This window comes from Aquarana catesbeiana, linkage group LG11 (genome assembly GCF_042186555.1).
Source record: "Aquarana catesbeiana isolate 2022-GZ linkage group LG11, ASM4218655v1, whole genome shotgun sequence".
In the NCBI taxonomy this organism is placed as follows: Eukaryota; Metazoa; Chordata; class Amphibia; order Anura; family Ranidae; genus Aquarana; species Aquarana catesbeiana.
In genome coordinates, this window is record NC_133334.1 from 1,332,690 (window position 1) to 1,360,258 (window position 27,569).

General features: G+C 50.5%; 1 protein-coding gene across 2 annotated transcripts in view; it reads left to right on the plus strand.

Moving 5' to 3' along the window:
- Positions 1–27,569, plus strand: part of ABCC8 (ATP binding cassette subfamily C member 8) — a 261,472-nt gene that overhangs the window by 87,228 nt on the left and 146,675 nt on the right. For both annotated transcript variants that reach the window (XM_073603932.1, XM_073603931.1), the window contains exons 4-5: positions 16,030–16,196; positions 25,616–25,858. In XM_073603932.1, the coding sequence (XP_073460033.1) occupies positions 16,030–16,196; positions 25,616–25,858 (410 nt within the window). The remainder of the gene's footprint in view (positions 1–16,029; positions 16,197–25,615; positions 25,859–27,569) is intronic.

The following is a 27,569-nucleotide window of genomic DNA, read 5'->3' on the forward strand; positions in this document are numbered from 1 at the left end:
TCTACTCAGATCTCAGGTATCCCCTCCCCCTTCTACACAGATCTCAGGTATCCCCTCCCCCTTCTACACAGATCTTAGGTATCCCCTCCCCCTTCTACACAGATCTCAGGTATCCCCTCCCCCTTCTACTCAGATCTCAGGTATCCCCTCCCCCTTCTACTCAGATCTCAGGTATCCCCTCCCCCTTCTACACAGATCTCAGGTATCCCCTCCCCCTTCTACTCAGATCTCAGGTATCCCCTCCCCCTTCTACTCAGATCTCAGGTATCCCCTCCCCCTTCTACTCAGATCTCAGGTATCCCCTCCCCCTTCTACTCAGATCTCAGGTATCCCCTCCCCCTTCTACACAGATCTCAGGTATCCCCTCCCCCTTCTACACAGATCTCAGGTATCCCCTCCCCCTTCTACACAGATCTCAGGTATCCCCTCCCCCTTCTACGCAGATCTCAGGTATCCCCTCCCCCTTCTACGCAGATCTCAGGTATCCCCTCCCCCTTCTACTCAGATCTCAGGTATCCCCTCCCCCTTCTACTCAGATCTCAGGTATCCCCTCCCCCTTCTACACAGATCTCAGGTATCCCCTCCCCCTTCTACACAGATCTCAGGTATCCCCTCCCCCTTCTACACAGATCTCAGGTATCCCCTCCCCCTTCTACACAGATCTCAGGTATCCCCTCCCCCTTCTACTCACATCTCAGGTATCCCCTCCCCCTTCTACTCACATCTCAGGTATCCCCTCCCCCTTCTACACAGATCTCAGGTATCCCCTCCCCCTTCTACACAGATCTCAGGTATCCCCTCCCCCTTCTACACAGATCTCAGGTATCCCCTCCCCCTTCTACTCAGATCTCAGGTATCCCCTCCCCCTTCTACTCAGATCTCAGGTATCCCTTCCCCCTTCTACTCAGATCTCAGGTATCCCCTCCCCCTTCTACACAGATCTCAGGTATCCCCTCCCCCTTCTACTCAGATCTCAGGTATCCCCTCCCCCTTCTACACAGATCTCAGGTATCCCCTCCCCCTTCTACACAGATCTTAGGTATCCCCTCCCCCTTCTACACAGATCTCAGGTATCCCCTCCCCCTTCTACTCAGATCTCAGGTATCCCCTCCCCCTTCTACTCAGATCTCAGGTATCCCCTCCCCCTTCTACACAGATCTCAGGTATCCCCTCCCCCTTCTACTCAGATCTCAGGTATTCCCTCCCCCTTCTACTCAGATCTCAGGTATCCCCTCCCCCTTCTACTCAGATCTCAGGTGTTCTCCTCTTTTCTTCTTCTGAGAACAAATGTTCTCCACTTCATAAACCGGGTGCCAGAGGAGAAGATATTTCTCTGAGAAATTAAATGAGATAAATTATCTCTGTTTGATAATCGTACACCTGAATGAATGGCGGTATAGACAGTTTTAGGTGTAGACATTTGTGGGTGTAGACGGTTGTGGGTATAGACGGTTGTGGGTATAGACGGTTGTAGGTATAGACGGTTGTAGGTATAGACAGTTGTGAGTATAGACGGTTGTGGGTACAGACGGTTGTGGGTATAGACGGTTGTGGGTATAGACAGTTGTGGGTATAGACGGTTGTAGGTATAGACAGTTGTGGGTATAGACGGTTGTAGGTATAGACAGTTGTGGGTATAGACGGTTGTGGGTATAGACAGTTGTGGGTATAGACGGTTGTGGGTATAGACAGTTGTGGGTATAGACGGTTGTAGGTATAGACAGTTGTGGGTGTAGACGGTTGTGGGTATAGACGGTTGTAGGTATAGACGGTTGTAGGTATAGACAGTTGTGAGTATAGACGGTTGTGGGTACAGACGGTTGTGGGTATAGAGAGTTGTGTGTATAGACAGTTGTAGGTATAGACGGTTGTGGGTGTAGATGGTTGTGGGTACAGACGGTTGTGGGTATAGACGGTTGTGGGTATAGACGGTTGTGGGTACAGACGGTTGTGGGTACAGACGGTTGTGGGTATAGACGGTTGTGGGTACAGACGGTTGTGGGTATAGACGGTTGTGGGTATAGACGGTTGTCGGTATAGACAGTTGTGGGTATAGACGGTTGTAGGTATAGACGGTTGTGGGTATAGACGGTTGTGGGTATAGACGGTTGTAGGTATAGACAGTTGTGAGTATAGACAGTTGTAGGTATAGACGGTTGTGGGTGTAGACGGTTGTGGGTACAGACGGTTGTGGGTATAGTCGGTTGTGGGTATAGTCGGTTGTGGGTATAGTCGGTTGTGGGTATAGACGGTTGTGGGTATAGACGGTTGTAGGTATAGACAGTTGTGAGTATAGACAGTTGTAGGTATAGACGGTTGTGGGTGTAGACGGTTGTGGGTATAGAGAGTTGTGTGTATAGACAGTTGTAGGTATAGACGGTTGTGGGTGTAGACGGTTGTGGGTACAGACGGTTGTGGGTATAGTCGGTTGTGGGTATAGTCGGTTGTAGGTATAGACAGTTGTGAGTATAGACGGTTGTGGGTATAGACAGTTGTAGGTATAGACGGTTGTAGGTATAGACAGTTGTGAGTATAGACGGTTGTGGGTACAGACGGTTGTGGGTATAGAGAGTTGTGTGTATAGACAGTTGTAGGTATAGACGGTTGTGGGTGTAGACGGTTGTGGGTACAGACGGTTGTGGGTATAGACGGTTGTGGGTATAGACGGTTGTGGGTATAGACGGTTGTGGGTACAGACGGTTGTGGGTACAGACGGTTGTGGGTACAGACGGTTGTGGGTATAGACGGTTGTGGGTATAGATGGTTGTCGGTATAGACAGTTGTGGGTATAGACGGTTGTAGGTATAGACGGTTGTGGGTATAGACGGTTGTGGGTATAGACGGTTGTAGGTATAGACAGTTGTGAGTATAGACAGTTGTAGGTATAGACGGTTGTGGGTGTAGACGGTTGTGGGTACAGACGGTTGTGGGTATAGTCGGTTGTGGGTATAGTCGGTTGTGGGTATAGACAGTTGTGAGTATAGACAGTTGTGGGTATAGACGGTTGTAGGTATAGACAGTTGTGAGTATAGACAGTTGTAGGTATAGACGGTTGTGGGTGTAGACGGTTGTGGGTACAGACGGTTGTGGGTATAGTCGGTTGTGGGTATAGTCGGTTGTGGGTATAGTCGGTTGTGGGTATAGAGAGTTGTGTGTATAGACAGTTGTAGGTATAGACATTTGTGGGTATAGATGGTTGTGGGTATAGAGAGTTGTGTGTATAGACGGTTGTGGGTATAGAGAGTTGTGGGTATAGACAGTTGTGGGTATAGACAGTTGTGGGTATAGACAGTTGTAGGTATAGACATTTGTGGGTATAGACGGTTGTGGGTATAGACGGTTGTGGGTATAGACGGTTGTGAGTATAGACGGTTGTGGGTATAGACGGTTGTGAGTATAGACGGTTGTGGGTATAGACGGTTGTGGGTATAGACGGTTGTGAGTATAGACGGTTGTGGGTATAGACGGTTGTGAGTATAGACGGTTGTGGGTATAGACGGTTGTGAGTACAGACGGTTGTGGGTATAGTCGGTTGTGGGTATAGAGAGTTGTGTGTATAGACAGTTGTAGGTATAGACATTTGTGGGTATAGACGGTTGTGGGTACAGACGGTTGTGAGTATAGACGGTTGTGGGTACAGACGGTTGTGGGTACAGACGGTTGTGAGTACAGACGGTTGTGGGTATAGTCGGTTGTGGGTATAGAGAGTTGTGTGTATAGACAGTTGTAGGTATAGACATTTGTGGGTATAGACGGTTGTGGGTATAGACGGTTGTGGGTATAGACGGTTGTGGGTATAGACGGTTGTGGGTATAGACGGTTGTGAGTATAGACGGTTGTGGGTATAGTCGGTTGTGGGTGTAGAGAGTTGTGTGTATAGACAGTTGTAGGTATAGACATATGTGGGTATAGACGGTTGTGGGTACAGACGGTTGTGGGTACAGACGGTTGTGGGTACAGACGGTTGTGGGTACAGACGGTTGTGGGTACAGACGGTTGTGAGTGTAGACGGTTGTGGGTACAGACGGTTGTGAGTGTAGACGGTTGTGGGTACAGACGGTTGTGAGTGTAGACGGTTGTGGGTATAGACGGTTGTGGGTATAGACGGTTGTGGGTACAGACGGTTGTGGGTACAGACGGTTGTGGGTACAGACGGTTGTGGGTACAGTCGGTTGTGGGTCTAGAGAGTTGTGTGTATAGACAGTTGTAGGTATAGACATTTGTGAGTATAGACGGTTGTGGGTACAGACGGTTGTGGGTACAGACGGTTGTGAGTGTAGACGGTTGTGGGTACAGACGGTTGTGAGTGTAGACGGTTGTGAGTGTAGACGGTTGTGGGTACAGACGGTTGTGAGTGTAGACGGTTGTGAGTGTAGACGGTTGTGGGTACAGACGGTTGTGAGTGTAGACGGTTGTGAGTGTAGACAGTTGTAGGTATAGACATTTGTGAGTATAGACGGTTGTGGGTACAGACGGTTGTGGGTACAGACGGTTGTGGGTACAGACGGTTGTGAGTGTAGACGGTTGTGGGTATAGACGGTTGTGAGTATAGACGGTTGTGGGTATAGACGGTTGTGAGTGTAGACGGTTGTGAGTGTAGATGGTTGTGGGTACAGACGGTTGTGAGTGTAGACGGTTGTGAGTGTAGACGGTTGTGGGTATAGACAGTTGAAGCACTTTGTACCACCGCAAACCGATTAGTTCGGGAAAAGAAGTGAATCGGATGGAAATATTGTACAATGTAAAACACGGAGTGGGGAAGGAGCGGAGGTAGATAAGTGTCTCCTGGCCCCTTTGGGGTCCTTTGTTCCTAATAAGAGGGGTGAATTGAGGGCAGATAGATTGGCATCCCACCTCAATGGGCAGCCACAGCCTTGACTGCAATGCTCCCAGACACTCTCTCTATTGTACAATGTAAAACACGGAGTGGGGAAATATTATACAATGTAAAACACGGAGTGGGGAAATATTATACAATGTAAAGCACGGAGTGGGGAAATATTATACAATGTAAAACACGGAGTGGAGAAATATTGTACAATGTAAAACACGGAGGGGGAAATATTGTACAATGTAAAACATGGAGAGGGGAAATATTGTACAATGTAAAACATGGAGGGGGAAATATTGTACAATGTAAAACACGGAGTGGGGAAATATTGTACAATGTAAAACACGGAGTGGGTCGGATATAGAGGATAATACAGAGATGGATGGATTTGGAATTCCTCCATTGATTGGTTTGTAGGAAATGGGAAGATAAACGAGGAGAAATGAGTGAAATATTGTGAGCCGGATGACTATAGATAGAAATATTCAGGAAATTCATTATAAATGGTACATAAAACCTGTGAAAATACAAAAATATCATCCAGAGACATCTACATTGTGTTGGATGGGCTGTACAATGAGGGGCTGTATAATGAAGGCTGTACAATGAGGGGGCTGTACAATGAGGGGCTGTATAATGAGGGGCTGTACAATGAGGGGCTGTATAATGAGGGCTGTACAATGAGGGGCTGTACAATGAGGGGCTGTACAATGAGGGGCTGTATAATGAGGGCTGTACAATGAGGGGCTGTACAATGAGGGGCTGTATAATGAAGGCTGTACAATGAGGGGGCTGTACAATGAGGGGCTGTATAATGAAGGCTGTACAATGAGGGGGCTGTACAACGAGGGGCTGTATAATGAGGGGCTGTATAATGAGGGCTGTACAATGAGGGGCTGTACAATGAGGGGCTGTATAATGAGGGTTGTACAGTGAGGGGCTGTATAATGAGGGCTGTACAATGAGGGGCTGTATAATGAGGGGCTGTACAATGAGGGCTGTACAATGAGGGGCTGTACAATGAGGGGCTGTACAATGAGGGGCTGTACAATGAGGGGCTGTATAATGAGGGGCTGTATAATGAGGGCTGTACAATGAGGGGCTGTATAATGAAGGCTGTACAATGAGGGGGCTGTACAATGAGGGGCTGTATAATGAGGGGCTGTATAATGAGGGCTGTACAATGAGGGGCTGTACAATGAGGGGCTGTATAATGAGGGCTGTACAGTGAGGGGCTGTACAATGAGGGGCTGTATAATGAGGGCTGTACAATGAGGGGCTGTACAATGAGGGGCTGTATAATGAGGGCTGTACAATGAGGGGCTGTATAATGAGGGCTGTACAATGAGGGCTGTACAATGAGGGGCTGTATAATGAGGGGCTGTATAATGAGGGCTGTACAATGAGGGGCTGTACAATGAGGGGCTGTACAATGAGGGGCTGTACAATGAGGGGGCTGTACAATGAGGGGCTGTACAATGAGGGGGCTGTACAATGAGGGGGCTGTACAATGAGGGGGCTGTACAATGAGGGGCTGTACAATGAGGGGGCTGTACAATGAGGGGCTGTACAATGAGGGGCTGTACAATGAGGGCTGTACAATGAGGGGCTGTACAATGAGGGGCTGTACAATGAGGGGCTGTATAATGAGGGCTGTACAATGAGGGGCTGTACAATGAGGGGCTGTACAATGAGGGCTGTACAATGAGGGGCTGTATAATGAGGGCTGTACAATGAGGGCTGTACAATGAGGGGCTGTACAATGAGGGGCTGTATAATGAGGGCTGTACAATGAGGGGCTGTACAATGAGGGGCTGTACAATGAGGGGCTGTATAATGAGGGCTGTACAATGAGGGGCTGTACAATGAGGGGCTGTACAATGAGGGGCTGTACAATGAGGGGCTGTACAATGAGGGGCTGTACAATGAGGGCTGTACAATGAGGGGCTGTATAATGAGGGGCTGTATAATGAGGGCTGTACAATGAGGGGCTGTACAATGAGGGGCTGTACAATGAGGGCTGTACAATGAGGGGCTGTATAATGAGGGGCTGTATATTGAGGGCTGTACAATGAGGGGGCTGTACAATAAGGGGCTGTACAATGAGGGCTGTACAATGAGGGGCTGTATAATGAGGGGCTGTATAATGAGGGGCTGTACAATGAGGGGTTGTACAATGAGGGGGCTGTACAATGAGGGGGCTGTACAATGAGGGGCTGTACAATGAGGGGGCTGTACAATGAGGGGGCTGTACAATGAGGGGGCTGTACAATGAGGGGCTGTACAATGAGGGGGCTGTACAATGAGGGGGCTGTACAATGAGGGGCTGTACAATGAGGGGGCTGTACAATGAGGGGGCTGTACAATGAGGGGGCTGTACAATGAGGGGCTGTACAATGAGGGGGCTGTACAATGAGGGGCTGTACAATGAGGGGCTGTACAATGAGGGCTGTACAATGAGGGGCTGTACAATCAGGGGGCTGTACAATGAGGGGCTGTACAATGAGGGGGGGTGTACAATGAAGGGGGTGTACAATGAGGGGGCTGTACAATGAGGGGCTGTACAATGAGGGGGCTGTACAATGAGGGGGCTGTACAATGAGGGGGCTGTACAATGAGGGCTGTACAATGAGGGCTGTACAATGAGGGGCTGTACAATGAGGGGGCTGTACAATGAGGGGGGGTGTACAATGAAGGGGGTGTACAATGAAGGGGCTGTACAATGAGGGGGCTGTACAATGAGGGGGCTGTACAATGAGGGGGGGTGTACAATGAAGGGGGTGTACAATGAGGGGGCTGTACAATGAGGGCTGTACAATGAGGGGCTGTACAATCAGGGGGCTGTACAATGAGGGGGCTGTACAATGAGGGGGGGTGTACAATGAAGGGGGTGTACAATGAGGGGGCTGTACAATGAGGGGGGTGTACAATGAGGGGGCTGTACAATGAGGGGGCTGTACAATGAGGGCTGTACAATGAGGGGCTGTACAATGAGGGGCTGTACAATGAGGGGGGTGTACAATGAGGGGGCTGTACAATGAGGGGCTGTACAATGAGGGGGCTGTACAATGAGGGGGCTGTACAATGAGGGGCTGTACAATGAAGGGGGTGTACAATGAGGGGGCTGTACAATGAGGGGGGTGTACAATGAGGGGGCTGTACAATGAGGGGGCTGTACAATGAGGGGCTGTACAATGAGGGGGCTGTAAAATGAGGGGGCTGTACAATGAGGGGCTGTACAATGAGGGGGCTGTACAATGAGGGGGCTGTACAATGAAGGGGCTGTATAATGAGGGCTGTACAATGAGGGGGCTGTACAATGAGGGGGTTGTACAATGAGAGGGCTGGGAATGGTTGATCAGAGTGGGATTGATATATGGGTTGGAGTTATTAGGGAGCGGAGAGGAAGATCGAATAGAGAACCTCATAGAGATTTGGAGGAAATGGAAAGTATTTAAAGGAACCAGTAATTCTACTAATGTAGACAAGTCCTGAGTCTCTCTCGGCCCAATAGGGACCTCCAGAGTCAGGGAGAGCTGACTTCCTCCTGTGTAGAGGGGGTTACGAGGCATGGTGGGTGTACTGCGAGATGAAATGGTGGGTGGCAGACACTTTTTGAATGCAAAGAAATGTATTGTCTCTTAAACAGAACTGTGGGAGAGAGGGTTAGGGCCAGGACACCCTTAGGTAGATGCAATGATAATTGGCAGACTCCGAGACTTCTATAGGTAGATAGCTATACAGGTGAAGGCCTCCAGCTGGACACCACTTCTGTATAGGTAGGACGCCATCTCCTATGGCAACAAGCTTGTAGCTGTTACTAACAGTAAAGATATTCAACTATCTGCAACCCAAACAGTTCTCCTTACCCCAAAATCACTCACTGAGGGTCTTCACTCAACGAGCTCCCCGTCTCTCTCACTAGACTTCAGATCCACCGGATCTCCTGAGCTCTTCCACTTCTAGCACTCAGTATCTTCCTCAAGTGTCACCTCTGCTTCCTTGTTGGGTCCCTGGCTTGGCACTTGCTGAAGTTTTCCCACTTCTTCACTGTCCCCGGTTGGTGGGATGTCTGCTCTGGTACTGGCCTCAGCTCACTCACAGTGGTCTCCAGTACAAGGTGGTCCCTTGGTGGTGACAGCTTCCCCTCTACCTCTGACCATGACTGGTTCCCCTCTACCTCCGACCATAACTGGTTCCCCTCTACCTCCAACCACGACTGGTTCCCCTCTACCTCCGACCATGACTGGTTCCCCTCTACCTCCGACCATGACTGATTCCCCTCTACCTCCGACCATGACTGGTTCCCTTCTACCTCCAACCATGACTGGTTCCCCTCTACCTCCGACCATGAATGGTTCCCCTCTACCTCCGACCATGAATGGTTCCCCTCTACCTCCGACCATGACTGGTTCCCCTCTACCTCCGACCATGACTGGTTCCCCTCTACCTCCGACCATGACTGGTTCCCCTCTACCTCCGACCATGACTAGTTCCCCTCTACCTCTGACCATGACTAGTTCCCCTCTACCTCCGACCATGACTGGTTCCCCTCTACCTCCAACCATGACTGGTTCCCCTCTACCTCTGGCCATGACTGGTTCCCTTCTACCTCCGACCATGAATGGTTCCCCTCTACCTCCGACCATGACTGGTTCCCCTCTACCTCCGACCATGACTGGTTCCCCTCTACCTCCGACCATGACTGGTTCCCCTCTACCTCCAACCATGACTGGTTCCCCTCTACCTCCGACCGCGACTGGTTCCCCTCTACCTCCGACCACGACTGGTTCCCCTCTACCTCCGACCACGGCTGGTTCCCCTCTACCTCCGACCACGACTGGTTCCCCTCTACCTCCGACCACGACTGGTTCCCCTCTACCTCCGACCACGACTGGTTCCCCTCTACCTCCGACCACGACTGGTTCCCCTCTACCTCCGACCACGACTGGTTCCCCTCTACCTCTGACCATGACTGGTTCCCCTAGCTGGCAGAATGGTTACTTCTGGTTGGACTACAAGCCCGCAGTCCCAACCCTGCGCTGCTCTCTTGCTTCTGGAAAAGCCCTCAGACAGCCTGGCAGCCAGATGCCCCCGGGATAGGCAAAATCTCTGGCCTAGCAGCCCAGGGTAACACAACACACATCCACCCAGACAGCCATCCAGGTGGCACAGAACCCCGATCACCTCACCCGGATATATAGGCTCTCCCAGCAGGCCAAGGGACCCAGGAAAACCCCCGCCCATTGGCTGAGACACCCCATATACCCAAAATCTGTCCTTGCAATGTCCTTGTCTTATCTTATGTCACCAGATACCCGGCCACCTAGTGACAGAAGAGAGAAGTGCAGCAATTCCAGAATTAGGGTGGAATCAATTGATCTCCAATCAATTGGCCAAGACGACTGTACCTGGCAGATAAATGTAAATGCCTAAACACCAGGGAGCTACAACAAGATCATACAGGAGAGATAACGTGAAAGAGAAAAAATTAAGAAGGAAAAGGAGACTTAATAGGAAAAGTAAAGAGTAGTAAAAGAGGGGTTTTGATGGGGGAGGGGGTAGGAGAAGTAGGTGGAGAAACAAATGTAGTTGTCTTTTAACCACTTAAGGACCAGCCGGGACAGTTGTACTGCGGCAGGTCGGCTCCCCTGCAGGAATCGCTGTCATTGTACGTCGGCCCGCACAGGCGCAGTGTCGGGCGTACACCCGCGGGTCGGGCGCACTCGATATACACCGGGGACCCGCGATCGCTTAGTACAGAGGAAGAACGGGAATCTGCCTTTGTAAACAAGATCCCCGTTCTGACAGCAGACATGTCAGGGATCTTCTGTCCCCGGTGATCTCTGTCATGTCCCTGCCAGCCCATCCCCCCTACAGTCAGAACACATTTAACCCCTTGATCGTCCCCTAGTGTTACCCCTTCCCTGCCAATGTCATTTATACATTAATCAGGGCATTTTTATAGCACTGATCAATGTAATAATGTCACTGATCCCTAAAAAGTGTCATTTGGGGTCAGATTTGTCCGCTACAATGTTGCAGTCCCTCTAAAAATCGCAGATCGCCGCCATTACCAGTAAAAACAATAAAAAAATGTAAAAAGTCCCTAAATTTATCCCATAGATTGTAGACGCTATAACTTTTGCGCAAACCAATCAATATGCACCTATTGTGATTTTGTTTACCAAAAATATGTCGAAGAAAACGTATCGCCCTAAACTGAGGAAGAAATTCGTTTTTTTTAATATTATTTTTCAAAATTGTCGCTCTTTGTTTGTTTATAGTGCAAAAAATAAAAACCGCTGAGATGATCAAAAACCACCAATGGAAAGTTCTATTTGTGGGGAAAAAAGACATAAATTTTGTTTGGATACAACGTCGCACGACCACGCAATTGTCAGTTAAACTATCGCAGTGCCTTATCGCCAAAAAAGGCCTGGTCATTAAGGGGGTAAAGCCTTCTGGGCCTCAAGTGGTTAACCACTTAAGGACCAGCCTTGTTTTGGATTTTAGGTGTTTACAAGTTTAAAACAAGTTTTTTTGCTAGAAAATGACTTAGAACCCCCAAAAATGATACATTTTTTTTCTAACACCCTAGAGAATAAAATGGCGGTCATTGCAATACTTTTTTTCACACCGTATTTGCGCAGCAGTCTTACAAGCGCTCTTTTTTTGGAAAAAATTCACTTTTTTTAATAAAAAAATAAGACAACAGTAAAGTTAGCCCAATTTTTTTTTATATTGTGAAATATAATGTTACGCCGAGTAAATTGATACCCAACATGTCACGCTTCAAAATTGCGCCCGCTCGTGGAATGGCGGCAAACTTTTACCCTCAAAAATCTCCATAGGCAACGTTTAAAAAATTCCACAGGTTGCATATTTTGCGTTACAGAGGAGGTCTAGAATTATTGCTCTCGCTCTACCGATCACGGTGATACCTCACATGTGTGGTTTGACCACCGTTTTCATATGCGGGCGCTACTCACGTATGCGTTCGCTTCTGCACGCGAGCTCGTCAGGACGGGGCGTTTAAAACATTTTTTTTTTTCTAATTTATTTTATATGATTTTATATAAGTGATCTCGCGGCGAATCCGCCACAGAGACCACTTTTATCTTGTAGCTGACCGCCGCACGAAAACGGGGATACCGGGGCTATGGCAGCTAGCTGCTGCCATAACAACGATATCTGCCGGCAAAGTTAGGATGTACATCAGCGTGCGGCGGTCGGCAAGTGGTTAAGATACACATATTTTGTGTATTGTTTTTTCTATATGTAAACCAAATAAAATTTAAATAATAAAAAAAGCTTATGGGCTCCAAATGAGGGACAGTCGGGAGTCATGACATTGGGGGATAGTCTGGAGTCATGACATTGGGGGACAGTCGGGAGCCATGACATTGGGGGACAGTCGGGAGCCATGACATCGAGGGACAGTCTGGAGCCATGACATCGAGGGACAGTCTGGAGCCATGACATCGAGGGACAGTCTGGAGCCATGACATCGGGGGACAGTCGGGAGTCATGACATTGGGGGACAGTCGGGAGTCATGACATTGGGGGACAGTCGGGAGCCATGACATTGGGGGACAGTCGGGAGCAATGACATCGAGGGACAGTCTGGAGTCATGACATCGAGGGACAGTCTGGAGCCATGACATTGGGGGACAGTCTGGAGCCATGACATCGAGGGACAGTCTGGAGTCATGACATCGAGGGACAGTCTGGAGCCATGACATCGGGGGACAGTCGGGAGTCATGACATTGGGGGACAGTCGGGAGTCATGACATTGGGGGACAGTCGGGAGCAATGACATCGAGGGACAGTCTGGAGCCATGACATCGAGGGACAGTCTGGAGCCATGACATCGGGGGACAGTCGGGAGTCATGACATTGGGGGACAGTCGGGAGTCATGACATTGGGGGACAGTCGGGAGCCATGACATTGGGGGACAGTCGGGAGCAATGACATCGAGGGACAGTCTGGAGTCATGACATCGAGGGACAGTCTGGAGCCATGACATCGAGGGACAGTCTGGAGCCATGACATTGAGGGACAGTCTGGAGCCATGACATCGAGGGACAGTCGGGAGTCATGACATCGAGGGACAGTCGGGAGTCATGACATTGGGGGACAGTTGGGAGCCATGACATTGGGGGACAGTCTGTAGCCATGACATTGGGGGACAGTCTGGAGCCATGACATTGAGGGACAGTCGGGAGCCATGACATCAAGGGACAGTCTGGAGCCATGACATTGAGGGACAGTCTGGAGCCATGACATCGAGGGACAGTCGGGAGTCATGACATTGGGGGACAGTTGGGAGCCATGACATTGGGGGACAGTCTGTAGCCATGACATTGGGGGACAGTCTGGAGCCATGACATTGAGGGACAGTCGGGAGCCATGACATTGGGGGACAGACGGGAGCCATGACATTGGGGGACAGACGAGAGCCATGACATTGGGGGACAGACGGGAGCCATGACATTGGGGGACAGTTGGGAGCCATGACATTGGGGGACAGTCTGTAGCCATGACATTGGGGGACAGTCTGGAGCCATGACATTGAGGGACAGTCGGGAGCCATGACATTGGGGGACAGACGGGAGCCATGACATTGGGGGACAGACGGGAGCCATGACATTGGGGGACAGTCGGGAGTCATGACATTGGGGGACAGTCGGGAGCCATGACATGAAAATGATGAGGCTTATCATGGTGTAAACAGTTGCAATTTCTTCAACGGGAACTGTCACTGAAGGTCTCCTGGTCACGGTGGATGCACAACCCAGTCCATAGATATGAGCCATCCATCTGACCTTTCAGCCAGGTTGTCACTTTTCTCCCCATTTCTGTGGGAACCTCGGAGTGCGCTCCTCTCTGTGCCCTCTTGGCTCATTCTCCAGCATGTGGTTAGTGTTGATGGTCTGTGGTCAGTGTTGATGGTCTGTGGTCGGTGTTGGTGGTCTGTGGTCAGTGTTGATGGTCTGTGGTCGGTGTTGGTGGTCTGTGGTCGGTGTTGGTGGTCTGTGGTCGGTGTTGGTGGTCTGTGACCAGCCCCATGTCTGCGAAGCGCACCCGGTGGGTGATCTCACCAAGCTGCTCTCATATATTATTTGTTCCATTAATGAGCAGACAATTCATCTTCAACCATTCTATTAATTCCCTCCAAAAGGGCCACTCATCTAATCTCAGTGGTTAGACAGATAATGATGCCATAAATTTTTAATTTGGTGATAACAATCTAATTTCCTGCTCCGATCTCCAGTGGGGATGGAGGCTCAGACTTCAATCAACAAGAATGAAATAAATCACCTTTCTCTGGTCTGTGGGGGGGGGTCAGTGTCCCGGTGTAATCTACACATGGCGTCCCCCCCAGCATGTTATTTCCATACCCAACTTCAGCGCATTGTGTGGATCATTCACTACAGCTGACGGGTGTTACACAGACATGTGACTAAATGTCCCCCAAGTACTGAACACGGCACTGTCCGGGGGTACTTTTCATCCGTTGGTTGCTCATTAGTAGGTCTAAATTCTCCTTTTTTTCACAATCCTCCTAGACCTGGAGGCTCATCCAGCAAATCAGAGGTGAAAAATGGAATTCTCCATTATGATGTACGGAAAGCAATAGCCACAGATAGCTGGCATATTGGGGGGTGGATTAGTTATGCTGGTGGACCTCTCCACTCTCTGACCTCCTAGGTCCAGGATAGTGCCCCCCTCTGTACCCTCATACCTCCTGGCCCCAAGGACTGCAGACCATTTGATATCCTGGGCCCAAGAGCATTGTCCCCCTCTGCACCCTCAAACCTTCTGGGCTCAAGGATGGAAGCCTCCTTTCTACCATTTGATATCCTGGACCCATGAACAGTGGCCCCCTCTCCACCCTCTGAATTTAAGGGCCCATGAACAGTGGCCCCCTCTCCACCCTCTGACTTCCAAGGCCTGTGAATAGTGGCCTCCTCTCCACCCTCTGAATTCCAAGGCCCGTGAACAGTGGCCTCCCCTCCACCCTCTGAATTCCAAGGCTCATGAACAGTGGCCCCCTCTCCACCCTCTGACTTCCAAGGCCTGTGAATAGTGGCCCCCTCTCCACCCTCTGACTTCCAAGGCCTGTGAATAGTGGCCTCCTCTCCACCCTCTGAATTCCAAGGCCCGTGAACAGTGGCCTCCCCTCCACCCTCTGAATTCCAAGGCTCATGAACAGTGGCCCCCTCTCCACCCTCTGACTTCCAAGGCCCATGAACAGTGGCCCCCTCTCCACCCTCTGACTTCCAAGGCCCATGAACAGTGGCCAACTTCTGCACCTACAAACCTTCTAGGCTCAAGGATGAAAGTCTCCTCTCTACCATTTCATATTCTTGGCCACCCTCTGACATCCAGGGGGCCACAAACATTGTCCCCCTCTGTACATTGAAACCTCCTGGCCCCAAAGACAGCAGCCCCTTCATTACCATTTGATGTCCTGGGCCCATGAACAGTGTTCCCTTCCACACCCTTCAACCTCCTGAGCCCCGGGATAGCAGGCCCTTTGCCCCCCACCCTGACTTTATGGCCCCAGCCTCCCCCCTCCCCATATACTCTATGTAGTTATGTAAACCACAGTCATAGTGTGTGGTGGATCTAAGCTATAGGGATCTGGTTGCACGTTACACATTATTGTCACATTATCGTTCCTCAGTTATGAAATCCTGAAGCGAGGTGCAGTATATAGTCCCCAGTGCACACCTGGTAGTGAGTATCACACATGATCTCAGTTCTCTGCCGGTGATATTTCGCCTCATTACTCGCCCATTAAATCCTCGTTAACGTTCGCAGTGAAGATGAGCTGATGCAGGGAATCCGAGAGAGATGTAGTCCATCTGCTGCTAATGGCTCAGCTCACAAAACCAATTACCATTCCCCACCCTGGCCCGTCATCACAATTTCCAGATGAATGATTTGTAGCTTTTCAATAAAACCGTTTTACAGTCACCTTCCTGGCAGAACAGCAATAAATAAAAATAGATGTCACCATCGTTACCCCCCCGAGGATACCGGCCACACTCACACTCACATGGCATTAAAGACTATTATTAGTAAATTGGAGATATATCTCCATATGTGTGTTGTAGTCCCAGCACTAAGACAATGGTGGATGTCTGGGAACGGCACTCACTTCATTCTCCTCTTTTCTCCTGGCAGCTCTCCTGGTCTATTGGGCTTTGGCCTTCATCACCAAAACCATCAAGTTTGTGAAGTTCTGGGACAATGGTGTCTGTTTTCTTCAGCTGCGCTTCTGTCTGACCGGACTATTGGCCATTTTCTATGGGATGCTCTTGGCAGTGGAGATTAATGTCATCAGAGTGCGGGTGAGTCATGGCTATCCTTCCATTTATACAGGAAGTGAGGAGGGTAACACCATCAAATGTGTCTGTAATAGTGGAGGAACTGTGAATACTGGTGGGGAATTCTCATCACTTCAGTTCCATCATCTCCTGACTATCCCATCATCTCCCCACCACCCCATCACCTCCTGACTATCCCATCATCTCCCCACCACCCCATCATCTCCTGACTATCCCATCATCTCCCCATCACCCCATCATCTCCTGACTATTCCATCATCTCCCCATCACCCCATCATCTCCTCACTATCCCATCACCATCCCATCATCCCCTCACCATCTCATCATCTCCTGACTATCCCATTGTGACAGACTCACCCGGGACAGAGGCTATTGGAGGGGACTGAACGCAAGCCTCTTGCCCACCGATTATGGGCCCTAGCATTTGGGGGAATGGTGCTCTCTGTGAGCTGTATGACTGGGGACCCTGGGGTTGGTGTTACTTTGGATTCAGCTCCATGTCCCCCCAAAACACACAGACTCTGGAACCCGTTATATGCCATATTAGAATGATAAGACTGATTCATTCTGTTGGGACACATCCTGTGAGGAGATGCTGGTGTCATCCACTCCAAGTACCTTTATGTTAATTGAATGAGCTGATCACATTGTCCTCTATACAATGTAGGAGACTGGACAACTCCTATTGGAGCTGCAGCTATTGTGTTTATACTACTGTGTGAAGCTCGGTGCCCACAAGTCTGTCATCTGGTCTGGGTAAATGTTTTAGTAAATTAGCTCATGTTAATTAGGTTAGCTTTGAGTCAGTCTGCTGTATAAATGTGTGTGAGATCTCAAATAAAGAGTTAGTCCTGATGTACTCCAAGACTGGTGTTGTCTAGTTCTTGGGGGTTCCTATAGCCAGATCCATTGGACTATTGTTCCAGAACTTAGGAAGCGGTATACAGACGGAAGCACTCAAGCGGAGTGTGGGACGTTCCGTGACATTGGTGGCAAGCAGCGGGAAAGCTTCCTGCAGTGTGGGACATCCAAACCTCCAACTGGATCCAAGATCAGCATAGCAGACTTCAGTCACCCCAGCGGAGATATGGACCTGGCATCAGAGGGGCTGCTGCGGATCATCCTTTCAACATACACCAGGACTGTGTCTAAGGATGAATACCTGGAGCTCAGGCAGCTGATTCGGGTGAAGCTCTGGATTGGAGCCCTTCAGCTCGCTGGTATAAAACAGGGCAAGTGCTTTCCAACCCAAGAGCAACGGGCCAGTGACCAACGGGCATTGCGGATGGCATTCCTGGGAGAGCAGCCTCAGGAGCAATGGGTGACTGAGTTGGACAGGCTGGTCCAGCAGGAGATAGAGCTGGACAATCGTTATCGGGCTCTGCAATGGCACGCAGAGGAGGGATATTTAGGGGAGACAACAGAATGCTCTCCGGAGGGATATGACTTTGGCGGCCCTGGATTGCTGTGGGAGAGCCTTACAGATCTTTTTATGTTTGGCGATGAAGGGGAACCTGACCTTGAGGACCTGCGAGAATATAGAGAGGCTATGCTCGGTCTTGCAGGGGCCTCAGAGCTCAAACCTGATCTGGACCATTTGCTAAGGAAGGAACAGCATCTGGAAAGGGCATACAGGAAACTGCTAGAACAAGTTCAGCACCATGCCAGAGAATCTGCAGTGGAAAATCCGGAGATTGCTATCCCCAAACCTGAAGTGCTGACAACAGGGCAGAGCTCTGCTAACCTCTGCCCAGAAATGATGGCATCTTCTGGGTTCCATGGACAGGAGATGGTGAACCTCTATCCCCAGACATCAGTTGCAGAGACACGGGATTTGATAGACTTTTCTGCTGAGGAAGAACAACCTGATGAGCCTCCAGCAGAAGAGCTGCTATCAGGGCCAAAGTTCACTGTGTTCTGCCCAGCACCAACAGTGGCTTCGGCCTTCTTGAGAGAAGAGGTAGTCGGCCTTTCTCCCACAACACTGACAGGGACATGTGATTTTCTGCCAGCAGCATCTATGGAGTTAAAACAAACTTCTCCAGCTGAAGATCTGGTAACTGAACAGAGGGTCCAAGACCTCTGTCCCACACTTTTACCAATTCCAGAGACTGGGGATTTAATAGACGTTTCTGTAAAGGAGGAATCACCTAGCAAACCCCCAGCAGAAGTGCTGGCAACTGGACAGAGGGTCCAAGACCTCTGCCCCACACCTGTGGCAGTTTTGGAGGCTCAGGGTGAGAAGGTGGCAATCACTTCCCAGCAGCAGATACAGGGGGAGAAGGGAGAGAAGGTGTGTGTTGTCCCTCCCCAACAGTTGGCCAGGGTGGAGGAAGCGGGCTTTCCTCCCCAGCAAAGATCCGTGTACCTGGGAGACAGTACCATCGACGTGTCGTCCCAGCAGCCAGATGAGGGAATGGAAAAGGAAGCAGCCGGCTCACCTCCCCAATGGCAGCTACACAGTTTGGGAGTGGAGGAAGCCAGCCTCCTGCCCCAACAGTTAGCCGGAACAGATGGTGTGGGGTTTCCAGCAGGAGGGCTGGCAACAGGGCCGAGGACTGCTGGACTCTGCAGTCAACTAACAGAGGATGGATTTCCTGTGAAGGTGGATGGGACTTCAGTCTTCACCTGTATACCCCAGGGATGCTGGGCAGTGGGCCCAGATCCCCAACAGCATGACAGAGTGAGCCCAGTCACCCTGTCTTCTCTACAGCGGCAGAAAGGATTCCAGGGAGAAGGGCCAGTCCAGGCCTCTCCCCAGCGGCAGATATGTTCTCTGAGAGAGGCAGAGGTTGGCTGGGTGAGTAATACTCTGTTTGGAACAATTTATTTGGGGTACTGTGTGGGTACAGGCATTAGAGGACTGGAACTACTGACTAACTTCGGAGTCAACCCGTCTGGGGTCTCCTCCTGTGTTAGTCTCCTGCCGAAAGGGGAGAAATGTGACAGACCTACCCAGGACAGAGGCTGTTGGAGAGGACTGAATGCAAGCCTCTTGCCTTTTGATTATGGGCCCTGGATTTTCAATGGAACAATACTCTTTGCTGTGGATCTGTGTCCCTGAAGAGGGAGGGGGGATTCCTCCAGCAGCCCCCTGCTGATAAGACTGATTCATTCTGTTGGGACACATCCTGTGAGGAGATGCTGGTGTCATCAGCTCCAACTACCTGTGTTTATGTTAATTGAATGAGCTGATGACATTGTCCTCTATACAATGTAGGAGACGGGACAACTGCTATTGGAGCTGCAGCTATTGTGTTTATACTACTTTGTGAAGCTCGGTGCCCACAAGTCTGTCATCTGGTCTGGGTAAATGTTTTAGTAAATTAGGTCATGTTAATTAGGTTAGCTTTGAGTCAGTCTGCTGTATAAATGTGTGTAAGATCTCAAATAAAGAGTTAGTCCTGATGTACTCCAAGACTGGTGTTGTCTAGTTCTTGGGGGTTCCTATAGCCAGATCCATTGGACTTGTGTTCCAGAACTTAGGAAGCGGTATACAGACGGAAGCACTCAAGCGGAGTGTGGGACGTTCCGTGACACCCATCATCTCCCCACCACCCCATCATCTCCTGACTATCCCATCACCTCCCCACCACCCCATCATCTCCTGACTATTCCATCATCTCCCCACCACCCCATCATATCCTCACCATCCCATCACCATCCCATAATCCCCTCACCATCCCATCATCTCCTCACCATCCCATCACCATCCCATCATCCCCCTCACCATCCCATCATCTCATGACTATCCAATCATCTCCCCACCACCCCATCATCTCCTCACTATCCCATCCCCATCCCATCATCCCCTCACCATCCCATCATCTCCTGACTATCCTATCATCTCCCCACCACCCCATCATCTCTTCACCACCCCATCATTTCCTGACTATTCCATCATCTCCCCACCACCCCATCATCTCCTCACTATCCCATCACCATCCCATCATCCCCTCACCATCCCATCATCTCCTGACTATACCAACATCTCCCCACTATCCCATCATCTCCTGACTATCCCATCATCTTCTCACCACCCCATCATCTCCTCACCATTCCATCCACCCCTCACCATCCCATCATCTCCTCACCATCCCATCATCCACTCACCGTCCATCATCTCCTCACCATTCCATCACCCCATCACCATCCCATCATCTCCTGACTTTCCCATCATCCCCTCACCATTCCATCACCCCCTAACCATTCCATCACCCCCTCCCCATTCCATCATCTCCTCACTATCCCATCATTTCCTCACTATCCCATCAACCCCTCACCATCACATCATCCCCTCATCATTCCATCATCTCCTCACCATCCCATTACTCCCTCACCATCCCATCACCCCCTCACCATCCCATCATCTCCTCACCATCTTATCATCTCCTCACCATCTTATCATCTCCTCACCATCCCATCATCCACTCACCATCCCATCATCTCCTGACTATCCCATCATCCCCTCACCATCCCATCATCTCCTCACCATTCCATCACCATCCCATCATCCCCTCACTATCCCATCATCTCCTGACTATCCCATCATCCCCTCACCATCCCATCACCCCCTCATCATTCCATCATCTCTTCACCATCCCATCACCCCCTCACCATCCCATCACCCCCTCACCATCCCATCACCCCCTCACCATCCCATCATCTCCTCCCCATCCCATCATCTCCTCACCATCCCATCATCTCCCCACCATCCCATCATCCCCTCACCACTCTATTATCCCCTCACCGTCCATCATCTCCTCACCATTCCATCATCTCCTCACCATCCCTTCCCTTCATCTCCTGACTATCCCATCATCCCCTCACCACCCCATAATCCCCTCACTGTCCATCATCACCTCACCGTCCATCATCTCCTCACCATTCCATCATCTCCTCACCATCCCTTCATCTCCTGACTATCCCATCATCCCCTCACCACCCCATCATCTCCTCACTGTCCATCATCTCCTCACCATTCTATCATCTCCTCACCATCCCATCATCTCCTGACTATCCCATTATCCCCTCACCATCCCATCACCCCCTCACCATCCCATCATCCCCTCACCATCCCATCATCCCCTCACCATCCCATCATCCCCTCACCATCCCATCATCCCCTCACCATCCCATCATCTCCTCACCATCCCATCATCTCCTCACCATTCCATCATCTCCTGACTATCCCATCATCTCCTCACCATCTTATCATCTCCTACCATCCCATCATCCACTCACCATCCCATCATCTCCTGACTATCCCATCATCCCCTCACCATCCCATCATCTCCTCACCATTCCATCATCTCCTGACTATCCCATCATCTCCTCACCATCTTATCATCTCCTCACCATCCCATCATCCACTCACCATCCCATCATCCCCTCACTATCCCATCATCCCCTCACTATCCCATCATCCCCTCCCCATCCCATCATCTCCTCACCATCCCATCATCTCCTCACCATCCCATCATCCCCTCACCACTCTATCATCCCCTCACCGTCCATCATCTCCTCACCATTCCATCATCTCCTCACCATCCCTTCATCTCCTGACTATCCCATCATCCCCTCACCACCCCATCATCCCCTCACTGTCCATCATCTCCTCACCATTCTATCATCTCCTCACCATCCCATCATCTCCTGACTATCCCATTATCCCTTCACCATCCCATCACCCCCTCACCATCCCATCATCCCCTCACCATCCCATCATCTCCTTACCATCCCATCATCTCCTCACCATCCTATCACCCACTCACCATCTCATCATCTCCTCACCATCCCATCATCCCCTCACCATCCCATCATCCCCTCACCATCCCATCATCTCCTCACCATTCCATCATCTCCTCACCATCCCATCATCCCCTCACCACTCTATCATTCCCTCACCGTCCATCATCTCCTCACCATTCCATCATCTCCTCACCATCCCTTCATCTCCTGACTACCCCATCATTCACTCACCACCCCATCATCCCCTCACCGTCCATCATCTCCTCACCATCTCATCACCTCCTCACCATCCCATCACCCCCTCACCATCTCATCACCTCCTCACCATCCCATCACCCCCTCACCATCTCATCTCCTTACCATCCCTTCATCTCCTGACTATCCCATCATCCACTCACCATCCCATCATCCCCTCATCATTCCATCATCTCCTCACCATCCCATCACTCCCTCACCATCCCATCACTTCCTCCCCATCCCATCTCATCTCCTCACTATCTCATCTCTTCACCATCCCTTCATCTCCTGACTATCCCATCATCCACTCACCATCCCATCATCCCCTCACCGTCCATCACCCCCTCACCATCCCATCATCCCCTCACCACCCCATCATCCACTCGCCATCCCATCATCCACTCGCCATCCCATCATCCCCTCACCGTCCATCACCCCCTCACCATCCCATCATCCCCTCACCACCCCATCATCCCCTCACCATCCCATCACCTCCTCACCATCCATTATCTCCTTACCATCCCATCATCTCCTCACCATTCAATCATCTCCTCACCATCCCATCATCTCACCATCCCATCATCTCCTTACCATCCCATCATCTCCTCACCATTCAATCATCTCTTCACCATCCCATCATCTCCTCACCATCCCATCATCTCACCATCCCATCATCTCCTCACCATTCCATCATCTCCTCACCATCCCATCACTCCCTCACCATCCCATCACTCCCTCCCCATCCCATCTCATCTCCTCACCATCTCATCTCTTCACCATCCCTTCATCTCCTGACTATCCCATCATCCACTCACCATCCCATCATCCCCTCACCGTCCATCACCCCCTCACCATCCCATCATCCCCTCACCATCCCATCACTTCCTCACCATCCATCATCTCCTTACCATCCCATCATCTCCTCACCATTCAATCATCTCTTCACCATCCCATCATCTCCTCACCATCCCATCATCTCCTCACCATCCATCATCTCCTTACCATCCCATCATCTCCTCACCATTCAATCATCTCTTCACCATCCCATCATCCCCTCACCATCCCATCATCCCCTCACCATCCCATCATCCCCTCACCATCCCATCACTTCCTCACCATCCATCATCTCCTCACCATCCCATCACTTCCTCACCATCCATCATCTCCTTACCATCCCATCATCTCCTCACCATTCAATCATCTCTTCACCATCCCATCATCTCATCACCATCCCATCATCTCACCATCCCATCATCTCCTCACCATCCCATCATCTCCTCACCACCCCATCATCCCCTCACCATCCCATCATCTCACCATCCCATCATCTCCTCACCATCCCATCATCTCCTCACCACCCCATCATCTCCTCACCATCGCATCATCTCCTCACCATCCCATCATCCCCTCACCGTCCCATCATCCCCTCACCATCCCATCATCATCCCATCATCATCCCATCATCTCCTTACCACCCCATCATCTCCTCACCATCCCATCATCTCCTCACCATCCCATCATCTCCTCTTCATCGCATCATCTCCTCACCATCCCATCATCCCCTCACTGTCCCATCACTCCCATTTTGATTGGCCAGGTATTATTGTGTCCTGGATTGGTGGATCCATTCAGCAGGAATGTCTGGCACAGGATCTCTCTATATTCCACCTTCATTTTGGTGAATTGAGGCTCTCAGCAGTGTGCGGCAGTTTCTTTTTTTAGGATTGGTGAGAACTCGCCGCCTCCGCTGATCCTTTTATTGTATCACTTCTACGGTGACAACCGCAATTTTCCCTGCAGATGGTTGTCAGCGCTGTGAATGGCGCGGTCCTAATTACACGGCCCTGACATTGGTGGCGAATGTAACATTTCCTGTGGCCCTGAGACCCCCCGGGGCCCCGCTGCCATGACAAGTCTCTTTGTACAACACCACAGCAGATGTTAGAGCTATAATGGTAATAATAATACCAATGCTGCCGAGCCGTACTGCGACACTGACTATGGAGGCGACATGACAACCATGGCGGGTCCGTAATCCTCTTCCTGGAGAGAAGATTTCATAGAATTCTCATGGTGACCCGTTCCTCGCAGAGAGAGTCATGTGACCAGAGCCGGGACATCCAGAGCCCCCCGAGATGTATGAGTGTTATGTGTCAGCAAATATCCCCCTCCCCCCAAGATGTATGAGTGTTATGTGTCAGCAAATATCCCCCCTCCCCCAAGATGTATGAGTGTTATGTGTCAGCAAATATCCCCCCTCCCCCAAGATGTATGAGTGTTATGTGTCAGCAAATATCCCCCCTCCCCCGAGATGTATGAGTGTTATGTGTCAGCAAATATCCCCCTCCCCCCAAGATGTATGAGTGTTATGTGTCAGCAAATATCCCCCCTCCCCCAAGATGTATGAGTGTTATGTGTCAGCAAATATCCCCCCTCCCCCCAAGATGTATGAGTGTTATGTGTCAGCAAATATCCCCCCTCCCCCAAGATGTATGAGTGTTATGTGTCAGCAAATATCAACCCTCCCCCAAGATGTATGAGTGTTATGTGTCAGCAAATATCCCCCCTCCCCCAAGATGTATGAGTGTTATGTGTCAGCAAATATCCCCCCTCCCCCGAGATGTATGAGTGTTATGTGTCAGCAAATATCAACCCTCCCCCAAGATGTATGAGTGTTATGTGTCAGCAAATATCCCCCCTCCCCCGAGATGTATGAGTGTTATGTGTCAGCAAATATCAACCCTCCCCCAAGATGTATGAGTGTTATGTGTCAGCAAATATCCCCCCTCCCCCGAGATGTATGAGTGTTATGTGTCAGCAAATATCAACCCTCCCCCAAGATGTATGAGTGTTATGTGTCAGCAAATATCCCCCCTCCCCCGAGATGTATGAGTGTTATGTGTCAGCAAATATCCCCCCTCCCTCAAGATGTATGAGCATAATGTGTCAGCAAATATCCCCCCTCCCCCGAGATGTATGAGCATCATGTGTCAGCAAACCCCCCTCCCCCGAGATGTATGAGCATCATGTGTCAGCAAACCCCCCTCCCCCGAGATGTATGAGCATCATGTGTCAGCAAATCTCCCCTCCCCCCAAGATGTATGAGTGTTATGTGTCAGTAAACCCCCCCTCTCCATAACTCCCCATAAACAAATCCCCCCCCCACTCCAAGTCCCCCTCTTGGCAAAAATCTCACCCCAAATTTCTCCTCTGACCTTTTCCACCTCCTGTGACCCCCATCCCCCCCCATCCCCCCCATGGTGCCCTCCCCCACCTCACATGATAGCACAGTGCCCCGGGCAGTTGCCCCTTCTGCCCCCCCTTGCCCCGCCCCTTCATGAGACTCAACCAATCAGAGCTCCGGTTGCTGATCGCACAAGGTGGCCCCGGATTGGGGTAATCAGCGGTCTCTCTCCATCTTGTCACCTCTGCAGAGATACGTCTTCTTCAAGTCTCCCCGAGAGGTGAAGCCCCCGGAGGACCTCCAGGATTTGGGGGTTCGTTTCCTGCAGCCGTTCGTCAATCTCCTCTCCAAAGGCACCTATTGGTGGATGAATTCCTTCATAAAGACCGCCCACAAGAAGCCGATCGACCTGAGAGCCATCGGAAAACTTCCCATCGCCATGAGAGCCGTCACCAACTACATCCTCCTCGACCGCGCCTTCCAGGCTCAGAGGGTGAGAACAGCACAGTGTACAGAGGGGGGTGTACAACGTACAACACAGTGTACAGAGCGGGGTATACAACGTACAGCACAGTGTATAGAGGGGGGTGTACAACGTACAACACAGTGTACAGAAGGGGGTATACAACGTACAGTACAGTGTACAGAGGGGGTATACAACGTACAACACAGTGTACAGAGGGGGGTATACAACGTACAGCACAGTGTATAGAGGGGGGTGTACAACGTACAACACAGTGTACAGAAGGGGGTATACAACGTACAGTACAGTGTACAGAGGGGGTATACAACGTACAGCACAGTGTACAGAGGGGGGTATACAACGTACAACACAGTGTACAGAGGGGGGTGTACAACGTACAACACAGTGTACAGAGGGGGGTATACAACGTACAGCACAGTGTATAGAGGGGGGTGTACAACGTACAACACAGTGTACAGAAGGGGGTATACAACGTACAGTACAGTGTACAGAGGGGGGTATACAACGTACAGCACAGTGTACAGAGGGGGGTATACAACGTACAACACAGTGTACAGAGGGGGGTATACAACGTACAGCACAGTGTACAGAGGGGGGTATACAACGTACAACACAGTGTACAGAGCGGGGTATACAACGTACAACACAGTGTACAGAGGGGGGTGTACAACGTACAACACAGTGTAGAGAGGGGGGTATACAACGTACAACACAGTGTACAGAGGGGGGTATACAACGTACAGTACAGTGTACAGAGGGGGGTATACAACGTACAACACAGTGTACAGAGGGGGGTATACAACGTACAGCACAGTGTACAGAGCGGGGTATACAACGTACAACACAGTGTACAGAGGGGGGTATACAACGTACAGCACAGTGTACAGAGGGGGGTGTACAATGTACAGCACAGTGTACAGAGGGGGGTATACAACGTACAGCACAGTGTATAGAGCGGGGTATACAACGTACAGTACAGTGTACAGAGGGGGGTGTACAACGTACAGCACAGTGTACAGAGGGGGGTATACAACATACAGCACAGTGTACAGAGGGGGGTGTACAACGTACAGCACAGTGTACAGAGGGGGGTATAGAACGTACAGCACAGTGTACAGAGGGGGGTATACAACGTACAACACAGTGTATAGAGGGGGGTATACAACGTACAGTACAGTGTACAGAGGGGGGTGTACAATGTACAACGCAGTGTACAGAGGGGGGTGTACAACGTACAGCACAGTGTACAGAGGGGGGTATACAAAGTACAGCACAGTGTACAGAGGGGGGTGTACAATGTACAACGCAGTGTACAGAGGGGGGTGTACAACGTACAGCACAGTGTACAGAGGGGGGTGTACAATGTACAGCACAGTGTACAGAGGGGGGTGTACAACGTACAGCACAGTGTACAGAGCGGGGTATACAACATACAGCACAGTGTACAGAGCGGGATATACAACGTACAGCACAGTGTACAGAGGGGGGTATACAACGTACAGCACAGTGTACAGAGCGGGATATACAACGTACAGCACAGTGTACAGAGGGGGGTATACAACGTACAGCACAGTGTACAGAGGGGGGTATACAACGTACAGCACAGTGTACAGAGGGGGGTATACAACGTACAGCACAGTGTACAGAGGGAGGTATACAACATACAACACATTGTACAGAGGGGGGTATACAACGTACAGCACAGTGTACAGAGGGGGGT